This window comes from Xiphias gladius, chromosome 8 (assembly GCF_016859285.1).
Source record: "Xiphias gladius isolate SHS-SW01 ecotype Sanya breed wild chromosome 8, ASM1685928v1, whole genome shotgun sequence".
Lineage (NCBI taxonomy): Eukaryota > Metazoa > Chordata > Actinopteri > Istiophoriformes > Xiphiidae > Xiphias > Xiphias gladius.
In genome coordinates, this window is record NC_053407.1 from 21,488,528 (window position 1) to 21,508,894 (window position 20,367).

The 20,367-nt window shown below is 40.1% G+C and overlaps 1 protein-coding gene across 1 annotated transcript; it reads left to right on the forward strand.

Annotated features, from left to right (window-relative positions):
- Positions 1–73: 73 nt before the first annotated feature.
- On the forward strand, positions 74–20,207 carry cald1b (caldesmon 1b). The gene is made up of 18 exons (XM_040132275.1): positions 74–243; positions 635–738; positions 5,000–5,125; positions 5,522–5,867; positions 5,961–6,002; positions 6,097–6,276; positions 6,751–6,765; positions 7,232–7,267; positions 7,371–7,438; positions 8,073–8,322; positions 8,431–8,556; positions 10,541–10,584; positions 10,683–10,761; positions 11,656–11,787; positions 11,866–12,015; positions 14,048–14,119; positions 16,136–16,172; positions 18,016–20,207. The coding sequence occupies exons 2-18, from the start codon at positions 665–667 to the stop codon at positions 18,030–18,032; spliced, it is 1,794 nt and encodes a 597-aa protein (XP_039988209.1). The 5' UTR covers positions 74–243; positions 635–664; the 3' UTR covers positions 18,033–20,207.
- Positions 20,208–20,367: the final 160 nt, after the last annotated feature.

Consider the following 20,367-nt stretch of genomic DNA (forward strand, 5'->3'; position numbering starts at 1 on the left):
GGGGAACGTGAGTCAGAGGGAGAGAGCAGGAGTCAGGTTGAGGAGGAGGAGGGAGGCTGAGAGAGAAGGAGAGGGGAGCAGAGAGGCAGGCTTTGCCTTTTCTGGTAGTTCAAGCCACTGAAAGAACAAGCAGGAATTCTTTGTGCTGCAGAGGGGCTGAGATATAAACCAGACTGTAGAAGTTGATATATGAAGAGAGGGGAGACACTGCTATCCATGGACTAAACTTCAGCTACTGTTAAGGTATTGTAAACTAAAAGACACTCTCGTTTTTTGTTAATTTCTACTCATGCCATGAAGCTATCTTGAGTAGTCGCCCTGTATTTTGATATGTTTTGACTGATGTGGACTAATTTTATGAAATGCTTCTTATTGAATTTAACATGTTTTCCCAGTCACAGTGAGGGTTTGTTACTTAGCATTAAACATCCCGAAGGTGTGGAATTACCATGATGAAATTAAATTAATCCTATATGGTTGTAGGATCCTACTGTGCTCAAATTGTCAAAAAAAAAAAAAAAAAAGACAGAAAGAAAAATAAGGATTGTCAAAGTGTATGATGCAGGATGGATGGACTGATGACGGATTAGTGAGTTTTGGAAACATGATGCGATGTCATACTTGTGTCTTCCAGTGAGAAAGTGCGAAAAATCTTTTGGGCATCATGGACGATGACTTTGACCGCCGCATGGAGCTTAGGAGGCAGAGGAGAGAGCAGATGCGCCTCGACGCTGAAAAGTAAGTGAACCCTCTAAGAACAGATAAACAAATGTGAAGAGGAACATATGCATACAGAGAAGTAAACCGTCAGGGACGGACACACTCAACCATAAGCGAAATTCAGTCCAAAAAAAAAAAGAATGCATGTTGAAGATTGTACAAATACTGTGAAAGGAGTGGCGACATCCTACACCACGACATCTTAAATCAAAGCCTCATAGTCGTATCAGTGTTTGACTGTCTGACTCACCATTCTCAAAACAAACCTTATATACCGTACTTTAAGCTTCAGTAGACCATATTGGTCTTATGGCACAAAATTCCCCCCCATTTATAAACCACAATGGCAGTTGCTGCCAGTTATTAGGCAGCAGCTGCTCACAAGGAAGTCACATCAATACTGTGTAGTGTGGAGCCGGTTTTTTAAACCCATACAGCCAGGTGACAAACGTTACCATAGTGACATGAACAATTAGTCTTCTGACTAACCATGCAAAGTCTTAACGATGGATGCTCGGTGAGCAAAGCCTACTGTGTGTATGTGCGTATGTATTTCTACGTGTCCCTCCCTCTCTCTTTGTTCTCAGATAAATATTACAGCACTGTTATAAAGTCACTGCTGTCATCCACTCTAGTAGTAATAGATAATCTACAGTGATGTAAACTGAAAGGGAGTGGAGAAAAAATTAAAAAAAACTCAGGTCATTTGTCAGTTCTCCTGTAGTTGCATACATAATTTGTGTTGAAACATTAGCAAGTGGTTTAGGAATCACTGGAAAACAATATGAACCAAACAAACAAGCCATAATTGTGCTGTGAAACCCTCTGGACCTCATGTGATGTCACGAACCCAGGAATCGTGGAAACGAACTGTGTTAATTAGCATAGTTGTTAACACCTGGAACTGTCAGCAGCTGCTTAATTAGTGAGCCACTTAAAGTAAGAATCCGACATTGTGATGAATTTTGATTAGCAGAGCCTAGAGACAGAACATTCACTGGATCGGTTGGTGTCAGGTCCCAACCTGTCAGCCACCAATGCTTATGGTTTTAGACTTCAGAAAAGAGTAATGATTGAAAGCTAAAAAAATACCTAGGTAAAACATGTTTAAACTGTTTGAATGAGTAGCTTCTTTACTAATCCTCATTCATTAACCTTTTCTTGTATATTTTTAGTGCAGATAAAATATAAACTATGTGCAAATTTTACCACATGGGCACTTGTTACAGCACTATTGGCCTTTAACTTTACAATGCAGTGATGCAGGGTTAAAAATATAAGTCTGGTGATGGTGGTGTCTAACTGTCAGCAAATCCCATGAAAAGACCAAAACCAACCATGAATTTATCCAAGTAACAAGTGTTGTCTGTGTTGCAAAAGCTGAAAAGCTTACTCCTCTTTGCCATAGAGCTTCATTGTTGTCTAAAACTATTAAAAGCACATTGAGTCACAGTATTGCATTAGGTGACATGTTCCTTCACGACAATGAATGTGGGCAATGTAGTTCATTTTGAGTTTATTGTAAACATCATACTGCTGCAAGAATTACGCACTAGAGTGCCAAATGTACATTATTCTGCGGTTGAAAATAGTCCCCAACAAATGCACTATTTCCTCCTGTTTCAGAATACTTTGCCTTCAACTACATTGCCCAGCTGTTTTGAGAAATCATTTAGCTTTACCGCTCAAAGCACTTAACCAAGCAGTGAAAGAGCCTGAACATAACCATAAAAAAGTTTAATAATGCTGGAGTCACTACAAGTGGCTATTGTGCTGCAAAATCAGTTACTTTGGCTGAAAACAAATATGTCGTCTGTGAACATTTTACTGGTATGTTCATTATCAACATGTTTGCGACTTGTCGAATACATAGATTAATAACATATCCTCATTATGGTGATAGAATTACGATTGCTGTTGCAGTTTAGTTGTATATAAACATAATTGCCAGGGGACAGGATTGGGGCATGAGGCTCACATACTCAGATAGGATGGAGGGGTCAGGAAGTATTGAAAGATGCCGTGGTTGTTTAGGACTTTTAATGGGATTTGTTAAACATATAGATCCACTAATGGATTGTCGTGAAGTTTGGCCAGGAGCACATCTCACACATAATTTTCTCTCAGTTCAGGAGTCAGTTGCTGTCATATCAGATGTCCTAGCAGAGCCTCAGTGAAAAAAAGGAATTTTCTCACAGACTCGCAGCCAGCTCTGCCAGCCGTGCCAATCCAGCCTGCCTTGCCTTTTCTGCCTCCTGCCGTTCTCCAGCTTCTCAGCTCCTCTCTGCCGCCCGAGGAAAAGCTGCAGATACTGGAATGCTCTGACTGCCATTTTTATTTCAGTTGAACACAGCCTTCAATGAATGCTCCAGACTCTGACAGTTTGAGTGGACTTTTCAGGGTTCTTTCCTTCATCTCACTCTGTTCTCTCATTGGCGATGAAGCCCTCATCATGTTTACCTCCGTTTATTATGTTTCACGTCCCTCCAGTTGCTCATCTGGAAATGTAACAATAAAACCCTTACAGCACTCTCACAGCAGGCCTCTGGCTTTGGGTGGAGTAATATGTAATCGAAATTACTTGCTCAGTGATTTCTGAAGGCGACCCATGCCAATTGGAGGAACATTTGCCTGGGGATTTGTTGGTTTTCCCACCTCATTTGGGTCTTTGTTTCTGTTCTAAAGACCAAAAGGATTCTTGTGGTTCTCGTCCACCTCTTCCTCTCACAACATCTGTAAATCATTGTGCTCTGGATTCAAGATGAGCAGAGGGAAATAAAACCCAAGCGCTATCAATGGGCCATTTCAAGCTCTCTCTCCCTGCCTCATGAATCCTGGTGATGCTCGGAAAGATACAGCCTGGCATGCTCAAGAGTCTCGCGGTTAATGTACTCACAGTTGGATGAAGGTCAATGGCAGGATGTGAGAGAGATGGATGGAGGTGAAAGACAAGAGGGCAATAATTTTGGCAATGTCTCTCATCTCTAATGCGATATACTGTATTGTTTGCATTCTAGAAAGATTTATTATTTTTTCATCTTCCCCTTTTTTATCAACCTTCTTCCTGCTACCACGGTTTTTGTCTCTGATTCAATATGTTTTTTGTAGTAGTTTAGTTTCAAGGGGGTCATTTGGATCTTCAACATATGTATAGTGTGTGTTTCTTATTATATCTTGGTCTGTTCTCCCTCTGTTGTAGCATCCCATCTCGATTATGTCTTTTGAGGTCAGCTTGAGATCGTATGGCTTATATCAGGAGTTCACAACCTAGAGGTCGGGTTGCCTCATGGTCCAAAGAAAAACTTGAGGCGCCACCAGATACTTCTGTTAGACAAGAGAACGTGTGTAGTTTTGATTTTTCTCAAATATTTGCCATTTTCTTGTATAATATTGGCTAAATTAAACTCTTCTGGCCTCTAAAAAGGTTTCAAATGAAACAATTTCCGAAGGAAAAGCCCTCTGGTTGAACTACTACAACTCATGTCCACATAAAATGGGACCTCCACCAATTTTACACTTCAAAATCTGTTTACAGGTCTTACAGAGGAGTTTTCAGGCTCTTTTCCTTAATCTCACTCTGTTCTCCTGTTGGCCAAGAAGCCCACATTGTATTCCCTACAACTGTTTTGTGTCCCTCGGTTGCTCATTTGGAAATGTAACAGTAACATTTCGACAGCAGTAAAAAATAAAGCATTTACGTAGCTCCAGAGGGATTTGAGCTAACACGAAATCTGATAAATTGCCTCAAGTAATGCCACTTGAGGCAGCATCGACTGAGGCGGAAGACTAAAAGCTTGGAAATGAAGCTCACTCCTCATCTCTGCTTGAGGCTAATGGCTCAAGGCTATGGTAGCCACTGCTAGTCTAACACACCCGAATCCCAAACTGAATGGCGGTCAAGTTGCATTGTATGTTTCTACTGTCCATCATGAGTCTGAGAGTGTTATAGGTTTTGAATGCTACATCGGTTGAGTACTATTTTAAAGCCTGACCTAACCTGAAATAATGGTCTAGAATTAAACACTATTTTATATTCACAAAAAACGTTGGAAGCCACTGGCTTACATATATGCATCAGAATACTGGTATGGATATTTGGATGATTACGTTGTCAACGACTCAACTTCAGTAATTTACAGTCTAATTTCAGTGAGAGTGGCTACTGAGAGTAGGCATTAAGTCTTTTTTCCCCTCATTTTGGAGTAAAAATACAGCATTTTTTAAATCCTTTGACTAACACGTGAAGATGTGTTTTGTATCTGTATGTGTGATGTTTCAGGGTGGGCTACGCCAACGATGATGACGAGGAGGAAGCACGGGAGCAAAGGAGGCGTGCGAGGGAGGAGAGAAAGAAGATGAAGGACCTAGAGGAGCCTGGTACCTCTGATGAGATCAACACTAACAGGTACAATGTGGATGAAGGGACAAGAACCACATACTGTAATACCATTTTGGGGCAAAACAGGGGAAGTCACAAGACAGAGAATCAGAAACACCATTTTCCCCAAATTTCAGTTTTGTTAGTACAAAGTTTTAAACTCTTGGTACTGATAATCACTTCCAGCCTAAACATTTGGAACTGCCTCCAGTAAGTGTGTGGTTCTTTGACTGATATTTCCCCTGGTAAGCCTCAGCAGAATGATCCAATCAAAGAATTGAGATGTGGGTTCATCACATTTGATCGTACAAGAAATATGATGGGATTTATGGCAAACATAAGGGATTTAGAGAATTAGCTTTGATTTGACTTGAATTTCAGGCTCCACTGCTCAGTGAACAAGTCGATTTCATGTTTTTACAGTGTAACAGAGACTGAGTCCTCTGCCACCACCACCAGCACCACCAGTGCTGAAGGGGCAGATGATGACCAGGCTTTGCTGGAGCGCCTGGCCAGGAGGGAGGAGCGCAGGCAGAAGAGAATGAAGGAGGCCTTGGAGAGGCAGAAGGAGTTTGACCCCACCATCGGCACCACCAACGGCACAGACAGCCCACTGGAAGAGCAGTCCTCCATCACCAGCAGCAGACAGCAGCATACAGAAGAAGAGGAGGAGGAGGAGAAGGAGGAGAAACCTGCCCAGGAGGAGGTAGCAGAGACTGATACAAACTGCTGGAGGAAAGAGGAAGAAGATAAGAAGGAAGAAGAGAAGGTACAGATTAGTCTCTAGCTGTTTCTGAACCAGAACGTGTACTTAAATGGGACAAAAGATTTTATATTCTGGTGGTTTTTTTACTCTTGACAGGAATTTGTTCTGGTGTCAAGAACATCTGCCACAAGAAATGAGGTATGGTCTCTTACTTTAGCTTCCTCCTAACTTTATTTTGTTGATAAACATACATAAAATGATAGAAGATAAGTAAATATTACTTATCTCATAGGTGGAGCTTGAGGCTGCAGCAACAGAAGTAGAGGCTGATCTTGGAAAGAAAGATGCTGATGAGGAAGCTGTTCCTGATGTTGACAAGGAGGAAGAAGAAAGGAAAAGGAAAGAAGAAGAAGAAAGACAGCAAAAAGAAATGGAAGAAAAGCTGAGGATAGAAGAGGAAGAGAGGCAAAAAAGGGAAATGGAGGAAAAGCTGAAGAGAGAGGAAGAAGAAAGGCAGCAGAAGGAGGAAGAGGAAAGGAAGAAGAGAGAAGAGGAGGAACAACAACAAAAGCAATTGGAAGAGAGGCTGAGGAAGGAGGATGAAGAAAAACAGAAAAAAGAGATGGAAGAAAAAATTAAAAAAGAAGAGGAACAACAGAAAAGGGAGATAGAGGAGAGAAGGAAGAAGGAGGAGGAGGAAAAACGGAAAAAGGAAATAGAGGAGCGACTGAAAAAAGAGGAGGAGGAAAAACTAAAAAAGGAAATGAAAGAAAAGAAGAAGAAAGAAGAGGAGGAAAAACGAAAGAAAGAAATGGAAGAGAAGAAGAAGGAGGAGGAAGAGAAGAAGAAAAAGGAGGAGGAAGAGAAGAAGAAGAAGAAAGAGCTGGAAGAAAAGAAGAAGAAAGAAGAGGAGGAGAAACGGAAAAAGAGAGAGATGGAAGAAAAGAAAAAGAAAGAGGAGGTATTAATGTGATTTATGGGTCTTTTCCCCAACAGCCACAACCAAAAACCTGGAAGACTCAAAATGAGGTCTCTGTGTTAATGTCCCTATTTGTAAAGTAACAGAATGCAGATATTTTAATGTAACACAAGGCCTTCATCTTCTGGATCAAGTGACACTGGGGGACCACATTTGATTCATCCAGGCTTTGATCTCGCTCTGCAGATATTTGCTGTATGATAGTTTAGTGGTGTGGTCACAGATCCCAGTGTTTTGTTTGCCGCAAGGATAAAACAGGCAGTGGCGTTGAGGATGTCACAGCATGATGTGTCTTCAGTTTACAGCTGCTTTGCATTCACTGCCAGGCCTTTGACTCCACTATTGTCTGATGGCTTTATTGTGAGTTTTTGACGTCATTTGTTACAACTGAGCCCGATGATTTCATTATTTTATCAATCTTGTTCCTTTTTTGTCTTCCCATATAAAGGAGGAGAAGCCAAAGAAATTTGGTTTTAAGGAAAAGGTGAAAACCAAGTTTATTGTCATTCAACACACCTAATGAGTTTTTCTCTGATATTGAAGAAAGACGTTAAGTGATGTCTAACTTTTTTCTCTCTTTTTGCAAGAATGAACCAGCCAAACAGAACGGAGCTTTCATTGAGAATAAGCTCAAGAAAATAGAGAAGCCATCAAGGTAAATTTTGCCAGACTCCTCATAACAGTGAGGCACCTTTCATGTATGACTTTCTTTGTCATCTTTGTAAATGCTCATAAATGCCATTTCATAAAAGTGTTGGATTAGAGGTTGATATTTCAAATGTATTTGTGTATATCTACAGATTAGAATGAGCCTTGACCTGATAAAATTCACTCTCATTTCTAAAATAAAATCCCTCTGCTTTCAATTCAATTCAATACAACTTTATTTATTCCTGTAAGGCCAAGTGCCTGCAGCAGATCCCCCCCTAGGCCAGCCGACATACACAGACAATATATAAGAGAAGAAAGAAAAAAAAACAAAGCTAGAAAACAATCAAAGGCTATTAGCTTAAAAACTTTATGAGGAATTGATCATAAATACGTTAATAGAAAACCATAAATGGCCACAAAAAAAAATCAAAAATAATCACACAAAGTAATGAAGAAATATTTACTTAAGAGGAATTGAGAAGATGGAAAACAGAGGGTATAAAGCCTTTAAATAACAATTACCTTTAGAGGCATGTGGCTTTTATGATGAAGATTCATTTTTAACTCATCAGTAGGCTGAAACATGTGAGTTTTTATACGTGCGTGTTGGTCATATAACAACTGTCTGCGTGTGCTAGCAGGGACAACGCTTCCTCCTCAAAGGCAGATGACGTGGAGCGACAGGAGGCCGACCGCAAGCTGCAGGAGCTGAAGCGCCGACGAAACAACGCAGAGAGCGAGGAGTTTGAGAAGATGAAGCAGAAGCAGCAGGACGCAGAGATGGAGCTGGAGGAGCTGAAGAGGAAGAGAGAGGATAGGAGGAGGATCCTGGAGGAGGAGGAGAGGCAGAGGAAGCAGGAGCTGGAGGACAAGAAAGCCAAGGAACAGGTGAGGATGGACTTGATGGAGTGAAATATTCCTCATTGTGAAATCTTTTTTCTCCTAGGAAATGGGCAGTGACAGAAGTGTGACAGTAAACTGTGGTTATCATAACAGGAGGAGAGGAAGAGGATGAAGGAGGAGATAGAGAAGAGGAGGGCAGAGGCTGCAGAGAAGAAGAAACAGAAGGAAGAAGACACCACAAAACCTGCCTTTACTATCAGTCCCAAAGGCTCCTCCAAGGTGAGTTTTGGAGCAGAGGTTCAGACATGTTGCAGATATTCTACAGGGTTAGAACTTAATTTCACTGTAATTCAATAACAAAATAATGTATTTTCTCACCTCACTTATCCATCTCTGATATTTCCACCCCAATGCAAAATGGATTTTTGTGTGTGATTCTCACAACGATGAAAAATTCAAAATTTCTTTCCAGAAACAAGGTCCTGGTTTCTACGGATAATTCACAGACCTCACTGTCGTCAGCTGGAACTACTTTTACCAAAAAATAGTCCCCCTGAAAACTGTTGCCATTATGGTCGGTGGGTTATCTGGAGTAGTAGAGACATTTCTTCTTAAAGAGATGTTGCTGTTACATTTTCTAAGTTTTGTAATTGCTTTGAGCACCGCAAAACAAATATCATTCACCTGCATGGCTAGGGGCCACTATAGGTGAGTGAAGCGACCATTTAAAAGGATCCAAATACTGAAACTTGAAAAACAGCCGGGCAACCCGGATGATATTAGGAAAACAAAATCTAAACTAGAAGTGTACCCCCCAAGACTGTGCAAACAATCTACAGTTTGCGTAGACAAATCCATAACATGGGAGGAAAATGTTCTCATCAGAATATTAGCTTTGTACTCAAACATTTGATAAACATATGATAAATTAAACTGTTAAGTTTTTCATTTAGGATAAAGCATAATGAGCCACACACTTTCATGGTACACATGTTGGGCCATCCAGATGTTTGTAAAGCACAGTTAACTCTTGAAGGAACAGTTTGACATTTTGGGAAATACACTTATTTGCATTCATTTGCTTTCATAGTTAGATGAAACGATCTGTACCACTCTCTTGTCATTACGGTAATTGTGAAAATGGGGGAAATGGCTGGCCGCGCTTTGTCCAAAGATAACCAGCATCCAGCGTCTTTAAAGCCCCTTGAGCTGGTAAAAGCAACGTATATAAAAGTAACGTGTTCATTCGTGAGCTTTAGAGCTGTTAGTGGGCGGATTTTGGGACCTTGGACAGAGCCAGGCTAGCTGTTTCCAGTCTTAATGCAGAGCTTATCTAACCTGCTGCTGACTGTAGCTTCTAGCTTCATATTGAACATACAGACATGAGAGTTGAATTGATCTTCTCATCTAACTCCCAGCAAGAAAGAAAAGAAGCGTGTCTTCCAAAATGTAAACTAGTCCTTTAAGCGTCGCTACTAGTCTGTCTTTAAAGAGCATTACAAAGGTTGCAGTCTCCTTCCATGTAGCAGCGGATCTGGTTGCATTTTTTTTTTTCTTCAGTTGTGAGACACTGCAAGAGAAGCACAGCTTCTCCCTTTTCCGTCTATGGTCAAACATGTTTTGTTGCCAAATGTGATCATTGTTTTTTTCTTCAATTTCTGTTTTTAATTCCTTTGATATTAGTCATATATTGATAGTTAATAAGAATTTTTAAAAAAAAGTTGTGCTCTGGCTTCTGAGCTGTACTCAAATATGGCAGTAGTTGAACAAGACCACGACTGGGTAATTTTCTTGCTGGAGTATTTTTGGAGGAATGTTGAGGATTGTGTGTGTGTGTCTTTTCAACGCTGCGTAGATGGAAAGTATAATTCATTTTGAACAGCATTTCTCAGTCCCAAGCTCAGACCAGGCTGTGTGTGTGTGTGTGTGTGTGTGTGTGTGTGTGTGTGTGTGTGTGTGTGTGCGCGTGCGTGTGTGCGTGTGTGTGTGTGTGTGTGTGTGTGTGTTTGAGCTGTGTATACAGTATGTGTGTGTGTCTCCTGGCTCCCTTACATCCAAACTCTCCAGCTCAATCACTCAGGCACCAACCGACACAACATTCAAGTACAGAGAGACCTTCTCAGGGACAGGCTGGTCTGCCTCTCAGTGAGGTCGTCTTGGAGACATGATAGAAGCCAGGACAGCTTGACCAAGTCCAAATATATGTATGCATGTCAGAGATGGAGTGGTTTATAACTTAAACATGCTGTTTTGTGCTTTGCAGATTGGGGAGAAGGCAGAATTCTTGAGCAAATCAGCCCAAAAAAGGTGAGACATAAAAGTATCGCACAGTATAAAAATAAAGATGCATACATTAATGAAACAGGGGTTTGTGGGCCATGTTAACGTGTCGTTCATCCCTGCAGCACTGCAGGCAGAGTGTCACACACTCCAATTGTCTCCAAGATAGGCAACAGACTGGAACAGTACACTTCAGCCATCCAGGTGAGACTCAGCAGGGGTTGTAGAATTACTCAGATCCTTTATTTAGGTAAAAATACCAATACTACAATGTAAAAATACGCAATAAGTAAAATCCTGAATTTAAAATCCTAAAGTACAAGTACAGACGCATTATCAGCAAAATGTACTTGAAGTATCACAAATAAAGTATTCATTTTGCAAAGATGTGACAGATGGTCCCTGTAACTGATATAGTTCAATAAGTAACATTAGTAGAGGTAGAGTTAGTTTTAAATACTTTATGTACAATTAATGTACAATTATATACAACTGGTTGTCCAGACTAATCCAGTGTTTCCCAGCCGAGCAGTCGAGCCCTCTCCAAGGTAATTCTGAGGGGCAGTGAGACAATTAATGGGGTAGGAAAGGAGAGAAAAAAAAGTTGTGTTACAGTAATGTGTATTTATCTTTTGTACTTTGGACTGAATCTTTGCTTTTATTGTGAAATATTGGATAAATTCACGTCTTTGTGCCCAAAGCAGTTTCTTAAATGAAACTATCTGAGAAGTAGGGTTGGGAAATGTCTCTTTGGTGGAACTCCAACTCATACACATCTGAAATGTGGCCAGGAGCCTCAACTATACATTGTTTTTTATTAAGAGGTCGTAAGCCAAAAGGGTTTTGGAACCCCTGGTTAATTAGCGATGCATTGTATTTTTTAACCTTACTATATGTTAACTACTAACTACAGATGTCAAACCAATGTAGCAGAAGTATAAAGTAACATGAAATGGAAATACTCAAGTTAAGAACAAGCACTTCCAGTACAGTACTTGAGTGAACATACTTAGAAACTTTCCACCATTGATCTGCATTCAATGTAGAGCTGTTTTTGCCCTATAAAAACTAGTGAAATCCATCCTTTTTTCTCCACAGGGAAACAAAGAAGCCAAATCCCCCAAGTCTCCAATGGCAGATATTCCTACAGGAGGCACGCGCAGCATCAAGAGCATGTGGGAGAAAGGCAACGTCGGCAGCGCCTCTGAAAGTCCAGCCCCTGCCAATAAGGTGAAGGATTGAGAAAGCGAGAAGGATAGACAGGTTTACCGGTATGCGACTGAGTATTTGAGATGTCTCTTTTCCCAGGATGTGATTGGGATCAAAGGAGGCGTAGCCGGACGTGTCAACAGTTGGATGGCAAAGCCTGCAGAGGCGGAAAAGACAACACCGGCGCCTGCACCAGCAGCAGCACCAGCAGCAGCAGCAGCAGCATCACCAGCAGCAGCAAAGCCAGCAGTAAGACCCGATAAATCTTGTCTTGATCACACACACTATTGTAAATTAGACACCGGTGTTACTTCAACAGGGTAATCCCTCGATATTCTGTACACGCAAATGTGCTCATTTGCACATCAACATGCCAGCCTTTTGTTGGCTGCAGCCCTTATATCTGAGCTCCAAGAGTGGACAATGTCACTTTGTGGAGTCTAGTGACACCACATGGACAGTTTACTTAAAAGCATCCGTTAACCAAGCCCACCCCCAAAAGCTCTTTGTGTTATTCTTTACGTGACCTGACAGTTGTGAATGCAGTGTTTGAGCATAAACCTGTGGGAAAACTTTGGGACGAGGTAGACTATAATTCCCCATCGTTGCCGACAACAGTCCGAACACAAAGCACTGCGGCAGGCAGCTGGGGGCCAACGTGCCTCCTTGCGCAGCCGTTCCTACGCCCCTCTGCACATCGGTCACATTGGCCTCTCTAGGTATTTCAAGGTTATATTACATTACATTATTACGGCCCATGAACGATACAGCACTTGCAAAAAGTTATCTCGTTTTTTTTGGGACTCTGTCTATGCCAAAAAACAAGATATTTTTGTCTCACTGTGGGCATAAGGTCATGTCTCTTTCACAGCACTGACAAAACAACCAGTAAGTACAGTGAATTATTAATTTATTTTATTAACCATGATATAAATAAATGAGGGTACTTGGTGGACACTGTGACCTTTTCTTAAAGTAGGACACCAGCTGCTAATCCCACCAGGTCTTCTGGAGACATTACACCATGTCCACATGCAGTAGCGTTTTGGATGGGGTGTGACATTGTTCTAATAGGAAATTTACGAGTGAGATATCTTTAGTGTCAAACGTCTTGGCCGGAGGAGCGGTTGTAACCTTGCCTTTACTTTTGCGGCAACACTTCCCCCTGATGGGATGAAGCTGTACAGCAGCGTAAATGTTTACCTCTAAATATCTGTTTTCTCTTCGGTATGTTAACTGTGTTAACTTGTTTATTTCTCTTCTGCCTTTCTTTCCCCTTTGCTAATGCACTCCTTTCTTCAGCTGCCCTCGCTCAAACTTTTCCTGCTGTTCTTTGTCCACTCTTCAAACTGGTAAAGGTACCACTTTGCATACATATTACAAAAAACTACAACTAATAATCAGAAGATAAATATGTATAGAAATCATAATTGTATTCGACCAGTGATGGAAAGTAACTAAGTACATTTACTTCAGTACTGTATTTAAGTGTGGTTTTGAGGTTCCTGTACATTACTTGAATATTTCCATTTGATGCCACTTTATACTGTCCTTATACTAAGACTTTACATAAATGATGATAAATTACATAATACAATATATTGTTAAAGATTACACCAGTGGTTCCAAACCTTTCTTGCAAAAGCTGTGTCTCGTTGGGGCCCCTTGTCTTGTTTTAAATGAGTTGTTAATATTTTCAACGAAGAGAGATTTCCCCTCCAAACGTCTCAGATTACATGTAAGTGTAAATCACTGTTTGAGGCCCAAAGAGGTTAAATGACCCAATATTTCACAAGAAACAAAGATTCAAAAAATTCAAAAGTTAACACGTTTTTCTACATCGAAACATTGTTTTTGTTTCTTTACTATCCCATTAATCATATCAGGTCCATTTAGATTTATCTCATGACCCTTTGAGGGGGCCGTACCCATAGATTTGGAACCACTGGATTAAACTACCTCACAGTATAGTTAAACGCAGTAACAGTAAAAATGCTGATTACTCATTAAAACATACAAGTATTAACAATCTAAAACTGTACTATATAATAATATATCACCCACAGAAACCAATTTTTCTGCAAAATGAGTATTTTTACTTTTGACACTTGAAGTACATTTTGCTGCTGATACTTCTGTACTTTTTGGATGCAGGAATTTTACTTGTAATGGAGTATTTTTACATTGTTGTACTGGTACTCTCATTCAGGTAAAGAATCTGAATACTTCCTCCGCCACTGCGTGAGACTCATGGTTGTCCTTTTTTTTGTGTGTGTGACAGGATGTGAAACCAGGTGACGTTGGTAACAAACGTGGCATGTGGGAAACCAAGAAGGGCTCTGCGCCTGCCAAGGTAACATTCATACACCTCTTCCACTGTATGAAGGTGGGGCGATGTTAATGTTTCCAAGGATTTATGGTGACATGATCCTGTTTGTTTGTTTCATTCAGTCTACCTTATAGACGGGTGAAAGAGGTAACACTCAGTGCACGTTCCACCAGGCATGGGGTGACTGATTTTTTGATGTTTACACTGTTTTTACATCTTCTCTCAACACAAATATGATTGGAGTTGTGGTTTTCTTTTCTCAGTTCAGTCAATTCAAAAGGTAAACATTATTCACCAAGATCTTTCTGTAAGGGACTGTATAGAAATTATTAGGGGGCCAGAAGGAGTCAGAAAAAGGGGAGGGATATGTATTTCTTTTTGCTGAAGGGAGGGATGTCTACAGTTTTTTGGGAGAACAGAGAATTGTCTTTTAACTTTTCCCAATTGCAGAGTTATACTGTATAATATACATCATGGTTACAGTAAGAAACTTGCGGTTAATGTTGTGGAAGTCATGGATAAAAGAAACAACACTGACTATCGGTTTCAAACGTAAAACAAACAGCCATCTCCTGTGTGAATGTCCTGTGTTTTGTTTGTCACCTGGCTTCCTCCTCTGCCCCCATCATAATTACTCCAGCCACTAGAGGTCGCTTAACAAAAACATAACTATGGATTTCAATAAGCTGCTTGCACTGCCAACCTATGGGCTACTTTTTTACTGGAGGACAGTCTCCATTTTGTTTATCTCGTGGATGTGATCACCATTTCCTGCGAATGGTTTAACACGTTTCCAACTGATCAACAGGTAGCGGTAATGCGCCAACAAAGGCAGGGAAGAAGGATAGTGCTAGCAAGTAAACGTGGATGTAAACCATGCTGGATTTAAAATACTCAAAAACTCCGCTTTGCTAATGTTTATGAGTAATGAAATGCATTAATAAAATTTTTTAGAACGCAAGGATACATTCGTCACGTGCTGGTGAATAACACTGAATGTAAACATAACTTCACATGGTACCTGTAGGCCGAGGACAATAATCCATCATTTTGTCAGTTGGTGGCTATGTGAAAATTACTATTCCATTAACACATAAAAGCACAAACTGGGTGACAACACCTTAAATTCTTTATATAATTTTAGTCTTTCATTACAAAACATATTGTAAAAATCAAGTTTTGTTATATTATTGTGAGTTATTGGAGGAAGGTCAAGGGTATCGGCCAAAAATGCGATCAAAAAGAGCACTTTGCTTTTATTTATGAGTTCAAACATTAGATTAGGACCCCTCTCCCCCTCCCTATTAATTTTCATACAGTCCCTAACTAATAAATCTGTAAACAATAATTATATCTTTTTAAAAGTAGGATGTATGTTGAGTTTCAAATCTCTGACTGAGCTGCCTGAACTGAAATGGAAGTACTGAATCTGATGTGATGAAAAACCCGCATACTGTAATATACACTGTATTATCTACATTCTATCATTGGTTCCCAGACTGGCTTTGAGGACATAAATAATAAGCTTTGGCTCTGATGTGGTTGTTCACTGGGAACATGGATAACTTACAAACATGAGTGTGATGTATATGTTGTTAAAGGATGTTTTGGCTGCACTGTGCACAGCTTTTTCATGCCAAGATAGTAGCTGCATTACATTGAGGATATTATTCTTGAGTGCATGTGGTTATGTTTGAATGCTGATGGATATATATATATATACATATATATGCTGCTTTTTAGCCAGGAGTGCTTTAAACAGACTCTTTGATGTAGGACCTTAGGAATAACATATCTGATATTATCAGTCCAATCGAATAACCCCCCCCCCCCATTTCATTTATTAGGATCCCCATTAAGTTAAATGAGGCTTAAGATATTTTTCCTGGGGTCCACAGACCTTAACTCAAAATTAATCCCAGAATAAATTGAGGCATTGTAGGCATTAACTAAATATGTGGTTTATAAAGTTTTGCTGATTTTTTTCCCTCTTCCTTTTCATGATTTCTCCCCTCTTTCCTCCACCCCTCCTCTTTACAGGTGGCAGTTGGAGGAAAGAGCAAGTTTGTCACAAATGGTAAGTTTGTTAGGTGATTGGAAATAATGGCTGAATGTAACTAGGTACATTTGCTCAAGTACTGTAGTTAAGTACAGTTCTGAGGTAGTTGTACTTTACCTGAGCATTTCCGTTTTATGCTACTTCATACTTGTACTTCTCTACAGTTCAGAGACAAATATTGTACTTTTTACTCCATTTCATTTATCTATAGTTACTGTTTATTGTAGATTAAGATTTAACACACACAACTACGATTAAGAGTTTTGCTATTCCACTAATAAGTAATAATACAACACTGACGGGGCCTATTCTCCTGCATGATGAGTACATTTAATTCTATCACTGTAAGTAAGTTTTGCTGATAATGCTTTTACTTAAAGGACAGATTCACACTTTTTCAAATCTGTCATGTTCAAATGTACACTGAAAGAGTTAGCGATTGCTGTAATCATTCCGCCCTCCTCCTTCTGTGCAACAACATATCAATATATCGGTTATTATCAGGCTTCATGAGTCTAAATTTGTCAAATTAAGTAGGCGTCTTCCAACTAGTATGAATATGACAAATTATTCAACAAACAAAATCTTTTTCATTGTTCATATATGGGCATCTGACCATTGCTCTACGACAGGCGTCTGTAAATATCATTTTGGAAGCAAGGCCGTTACTACTGTATTTTGAGGTAGTGCTACTTTTACTCCAGTAAAGTTTTTTTATAGTAGGTTTTCTTTCTTTGGAAGTTGCTACTTTTATTTAATTAATGGACCTAAATACTCCCTCCACCGTTGACTGTAAATGTTTACCTACTACGTGTTAAACCAGGGCTTATCCTGATCAGTCCTGCGGGAAGCAGAGTTTAGTAGAGTCATCTCTCTCCTTCAAACCATTTTCTGGGCGAGGCGGCATGTCATGACTGATTGACAGGCCCCTGTGGACCAATAAAACCCTCCGAACCTTCCTTTGTGCCAGAGTAGCGGTTCACTGTAAATCAAATCTAGCTGCTGGGGATTTTTGGGCATTGGCTCTGCTCTGTGGCACTCTGGTCTATATTTAAAAAAAAACCCTCACCCTGACCTTGTTTCCCAGTATAAAGAACCTTCCAGGCTCCTGGGACGGCTGTCGTGTTGTTGCATTGCACTGTTCGCCCGGTTGCCACCTGGGCTGCACAGTCTCAGCAAGCTGTTAGGCATGCCAGAGGGCAGCTGCTTGATTTTCACATTACAACTAACTGCTGGGGAGGATTACTAACCGTTTAAGCAGCAAATTGGGCTCAATCACTGGGCTTATTCACTCAGTGCTAATTATAGAGACCCAGCATGTATCCCCACAGCCTGGAGGAATAGTTTAAAAGTACATTAATCATGAAAAAAGACAGTGAACCTCAGTGGCTCAGTAAAGCTGTCTTTCTTCTTCGTGATCAAAAGTCACATTTCTTCTGACATCAAGCCTCCAGTGCTTGAGCCAGAGCGTGAACAATAGGAGTGGAAAAGCGTTTGTCGAGTGTCAGCTTTGACCCTAAATAGCAATCCTCCCCGCTTCTTCATCAGAAATAGACCGCAGAGGGATGAAGTAAAGGGCAAATGACAAAGTTACAGCTTTCAATCACACAGAGAAGTGTCCTAGCTTTGCCTGCAGGGCCTGTGTCAGCGACAGGAGGACCGTGCCTGATGTACAGACACACAAACACATGCGCACATACATTAAATACAGAGAGAAGGATGGATAGAAAAGCTTTGATTGACAGCCCTGAGACTTATCTCATTAAACAGCTAATATATTCTGATAAACCACGGAGTTTTACATGCAACACCAGTGGATCCAATGACTAATAGATCTTCAATGTCTCTCTCTTTCTATTAGCAGGCGTAAGACCGTAACCGTTGACATCTGCATTTAAATCAAACCTTACCTGAGCAAACACAAGGCTCTGCTACTGTACGTGCATCCATTTCCCTTCAACACACCTGCATTTTGCAAGATGTTCACACCAGAATGGGGAAAAGACGAGGGACCAGGATGAGTGACGTTAAAGGATTCCAGCATCAAAGTTTCCCGGCTTTATTTTTATGATTCATCTTTGCACTGTCTGCTCATATAATAGTGAAAGGATATTGATGCGTATCCATCAGACTTGACTTGATTTTTTATTTTATGAAGAAATTCAAACATGTCATACCTAGTAAGGGTTTTTCAGGGCAAAGTACCACATGATAAACGATTAGTAGTTAACGAAGTAGAGTATGTTGTATCCATCCGGTTAGTCCTCGTTGTTTTCAATCCACAAAGTTGAAATAGCAGCTTTAGCAAATTTCAGATGGCTTTGAGGATGCGTAAACGTTACATTGCTTTCAAGCCACACTGACATGTCCACTCTTTTTGTGATGCATTCGGGCTTTTTATGTTATTGTCATATAGCTTATACCCATTAATAAGCCTTTGTGTTTTATTGTCATACACAGTCACCGTTTTTTGGGGATGCTAGTCACAGTTTAGACTCCATAGAAAGCCTGTACATATTCAATTTGTTTCATTATTTGGTACCACTTTCTCATGAGGGACTCGTTACAGAATAGTAAGTAATGCCTTCCGTAGTGGTCAATACATCACATACTATTGCTTTATAGATCTGTTATAATTCATTCATTAAAAAAAACTTTGGGGTTGCTAAATCGTGAATAATCTCTTTGTCTGTTGTTCACAGTTTTGGTCCCACTTTCTCATAAGGAATCCCTTATCAAGGGATTATAAATTGTAACTAAAGACTTCAGAGGTTAATAAATCATTTAGTAATGTGTTATAGATCAGCTATAAGGCGGTTGGGAGGTGGGTCCACCACTTCCAGAGTAAAAACATCTCAACATCTACCGGATAGATTGTCATGTAATTTTGTAACATTCATGGTTCCCAGAGGATGAAGCCTGCTGACCTTGGTGAGCCCCTGAGTTTTCCCTCTGGCGCCACTGTGAGGTTGATCATTTGGGGCTCTGAGTGAAATGTATCGTCAGTAAGTCGATGGATTGCCATGAAATTTGTTAGGGACATTTACGTCCTTCTCAGGCTGATTTGGAATAACTCTGGTGATCGTCTAACTTTCCATCTGGCGCCATCATCAGGTCCAAATTTTTCATTTGTCCGAAACTTTGTGTTTATGAGCAAACACCTGCACAACTGAACCGTATTCCCAATCTTCGACAGCTGCACTCTGTGTTTATTGCTAATTAGCAAATATTAGCATGCTAACAAGCTAAAATGAGATGATGGGTTGGGTGGATTATTGTAAAACCCTTCATTAACGATTTATCAGCATTTATAACTGCATGCTAGATGGCTTATAATAAAGTGAGTTATTAATGGATCGCCAACATTTATACTTGAATTAATACTAAATAGAAATAATAACACCAGTAAAAGGGATTTTTTTTTGATAACCTGGAAACCTTAAACCCGTTCTTATCAACAGCCTACAACTGATCTAAAAAGCATTAGTAAATGACTTGTTGACTATTAATAAAGCTATGGGTTTCCTTACACAAGAGTCCGTAGACCAGAAGAAAATATCAGTGGCACATTTGGCCAGGACTGCAGCCAGAGTAACACAGTACACAAGTGGTTCAACATTTCTTCCAACGACACCTGGGTTTCTGACCTTTCTGAATCGTGGCAGTTTAAAATCACATTTATTATGTAATATAAACACGAGAGAAAGTAAAGTAAAATGCGTGTGCAAGCGAGTATCCACTGTAACAACGATGCAGTGACCAAATGCAATTTAATTTAACAAGCAAGTAACAGTCTGACTTCTTGCATATCTATCATAAGTTTACATGCCACTGTCTTTATAGTTTTAATTGCATTGCAGCAGCGGTAAAGGCTTGCAAGACAATCGCTGTGTGCCCTCGTGTTTTAATTACACCTGTAATTAACTTTAAATTGTAGCCTGGAGTTTCTATTAGTCAGCAGTGCACATGAGTTGAATCCTGCCAAATGTATTGTGAGTCTTCCAGTATTGTTGCGGTGGATTGCTTTGTTTGAATGTTTGAAATTATTGTTTGTTCTCGCTTCAGCAATAAAAAAAAAAAAAAAAGTTTGTGTCACAGTTCTGTTGCTTTATTTTTACCTATTGGCGGGGGGGGGATGCTGCTTCACGTCCTTCCCCTACAACTTGAAAAATTATGGAGTGTTGAAAACCGTGTGTGTGTGTGTGTGTGTGTG

What these genes read in the sequence shown, in the direction of transcription:
- cald1b (XM_040132275.1), top strand. Translation starts at nt 665, where the DNA reads ATGGACGATGACTTTGACCGCCGCATGGAGCTTAGGAGGCAGAGGAGA. An exon ending in CATCTGCCACAAGAAATGAG is followed by an intron (nt 6,003 to 6,096) that starts GTATGGTCTCTT and finishes CTTATCTCATAG; the next exon opens with GTGGAGCTTGAGGCTGCAGC. An exon ending in AGGGCTCTGCGCCTGCCAAG is followed by an intron (nt 14,120 to 16,135) that starts GTAACATTCATA and finishes TCCTCTTTACAG; the next exon opens with GTGGCAGTTGGAGGAAAGAG.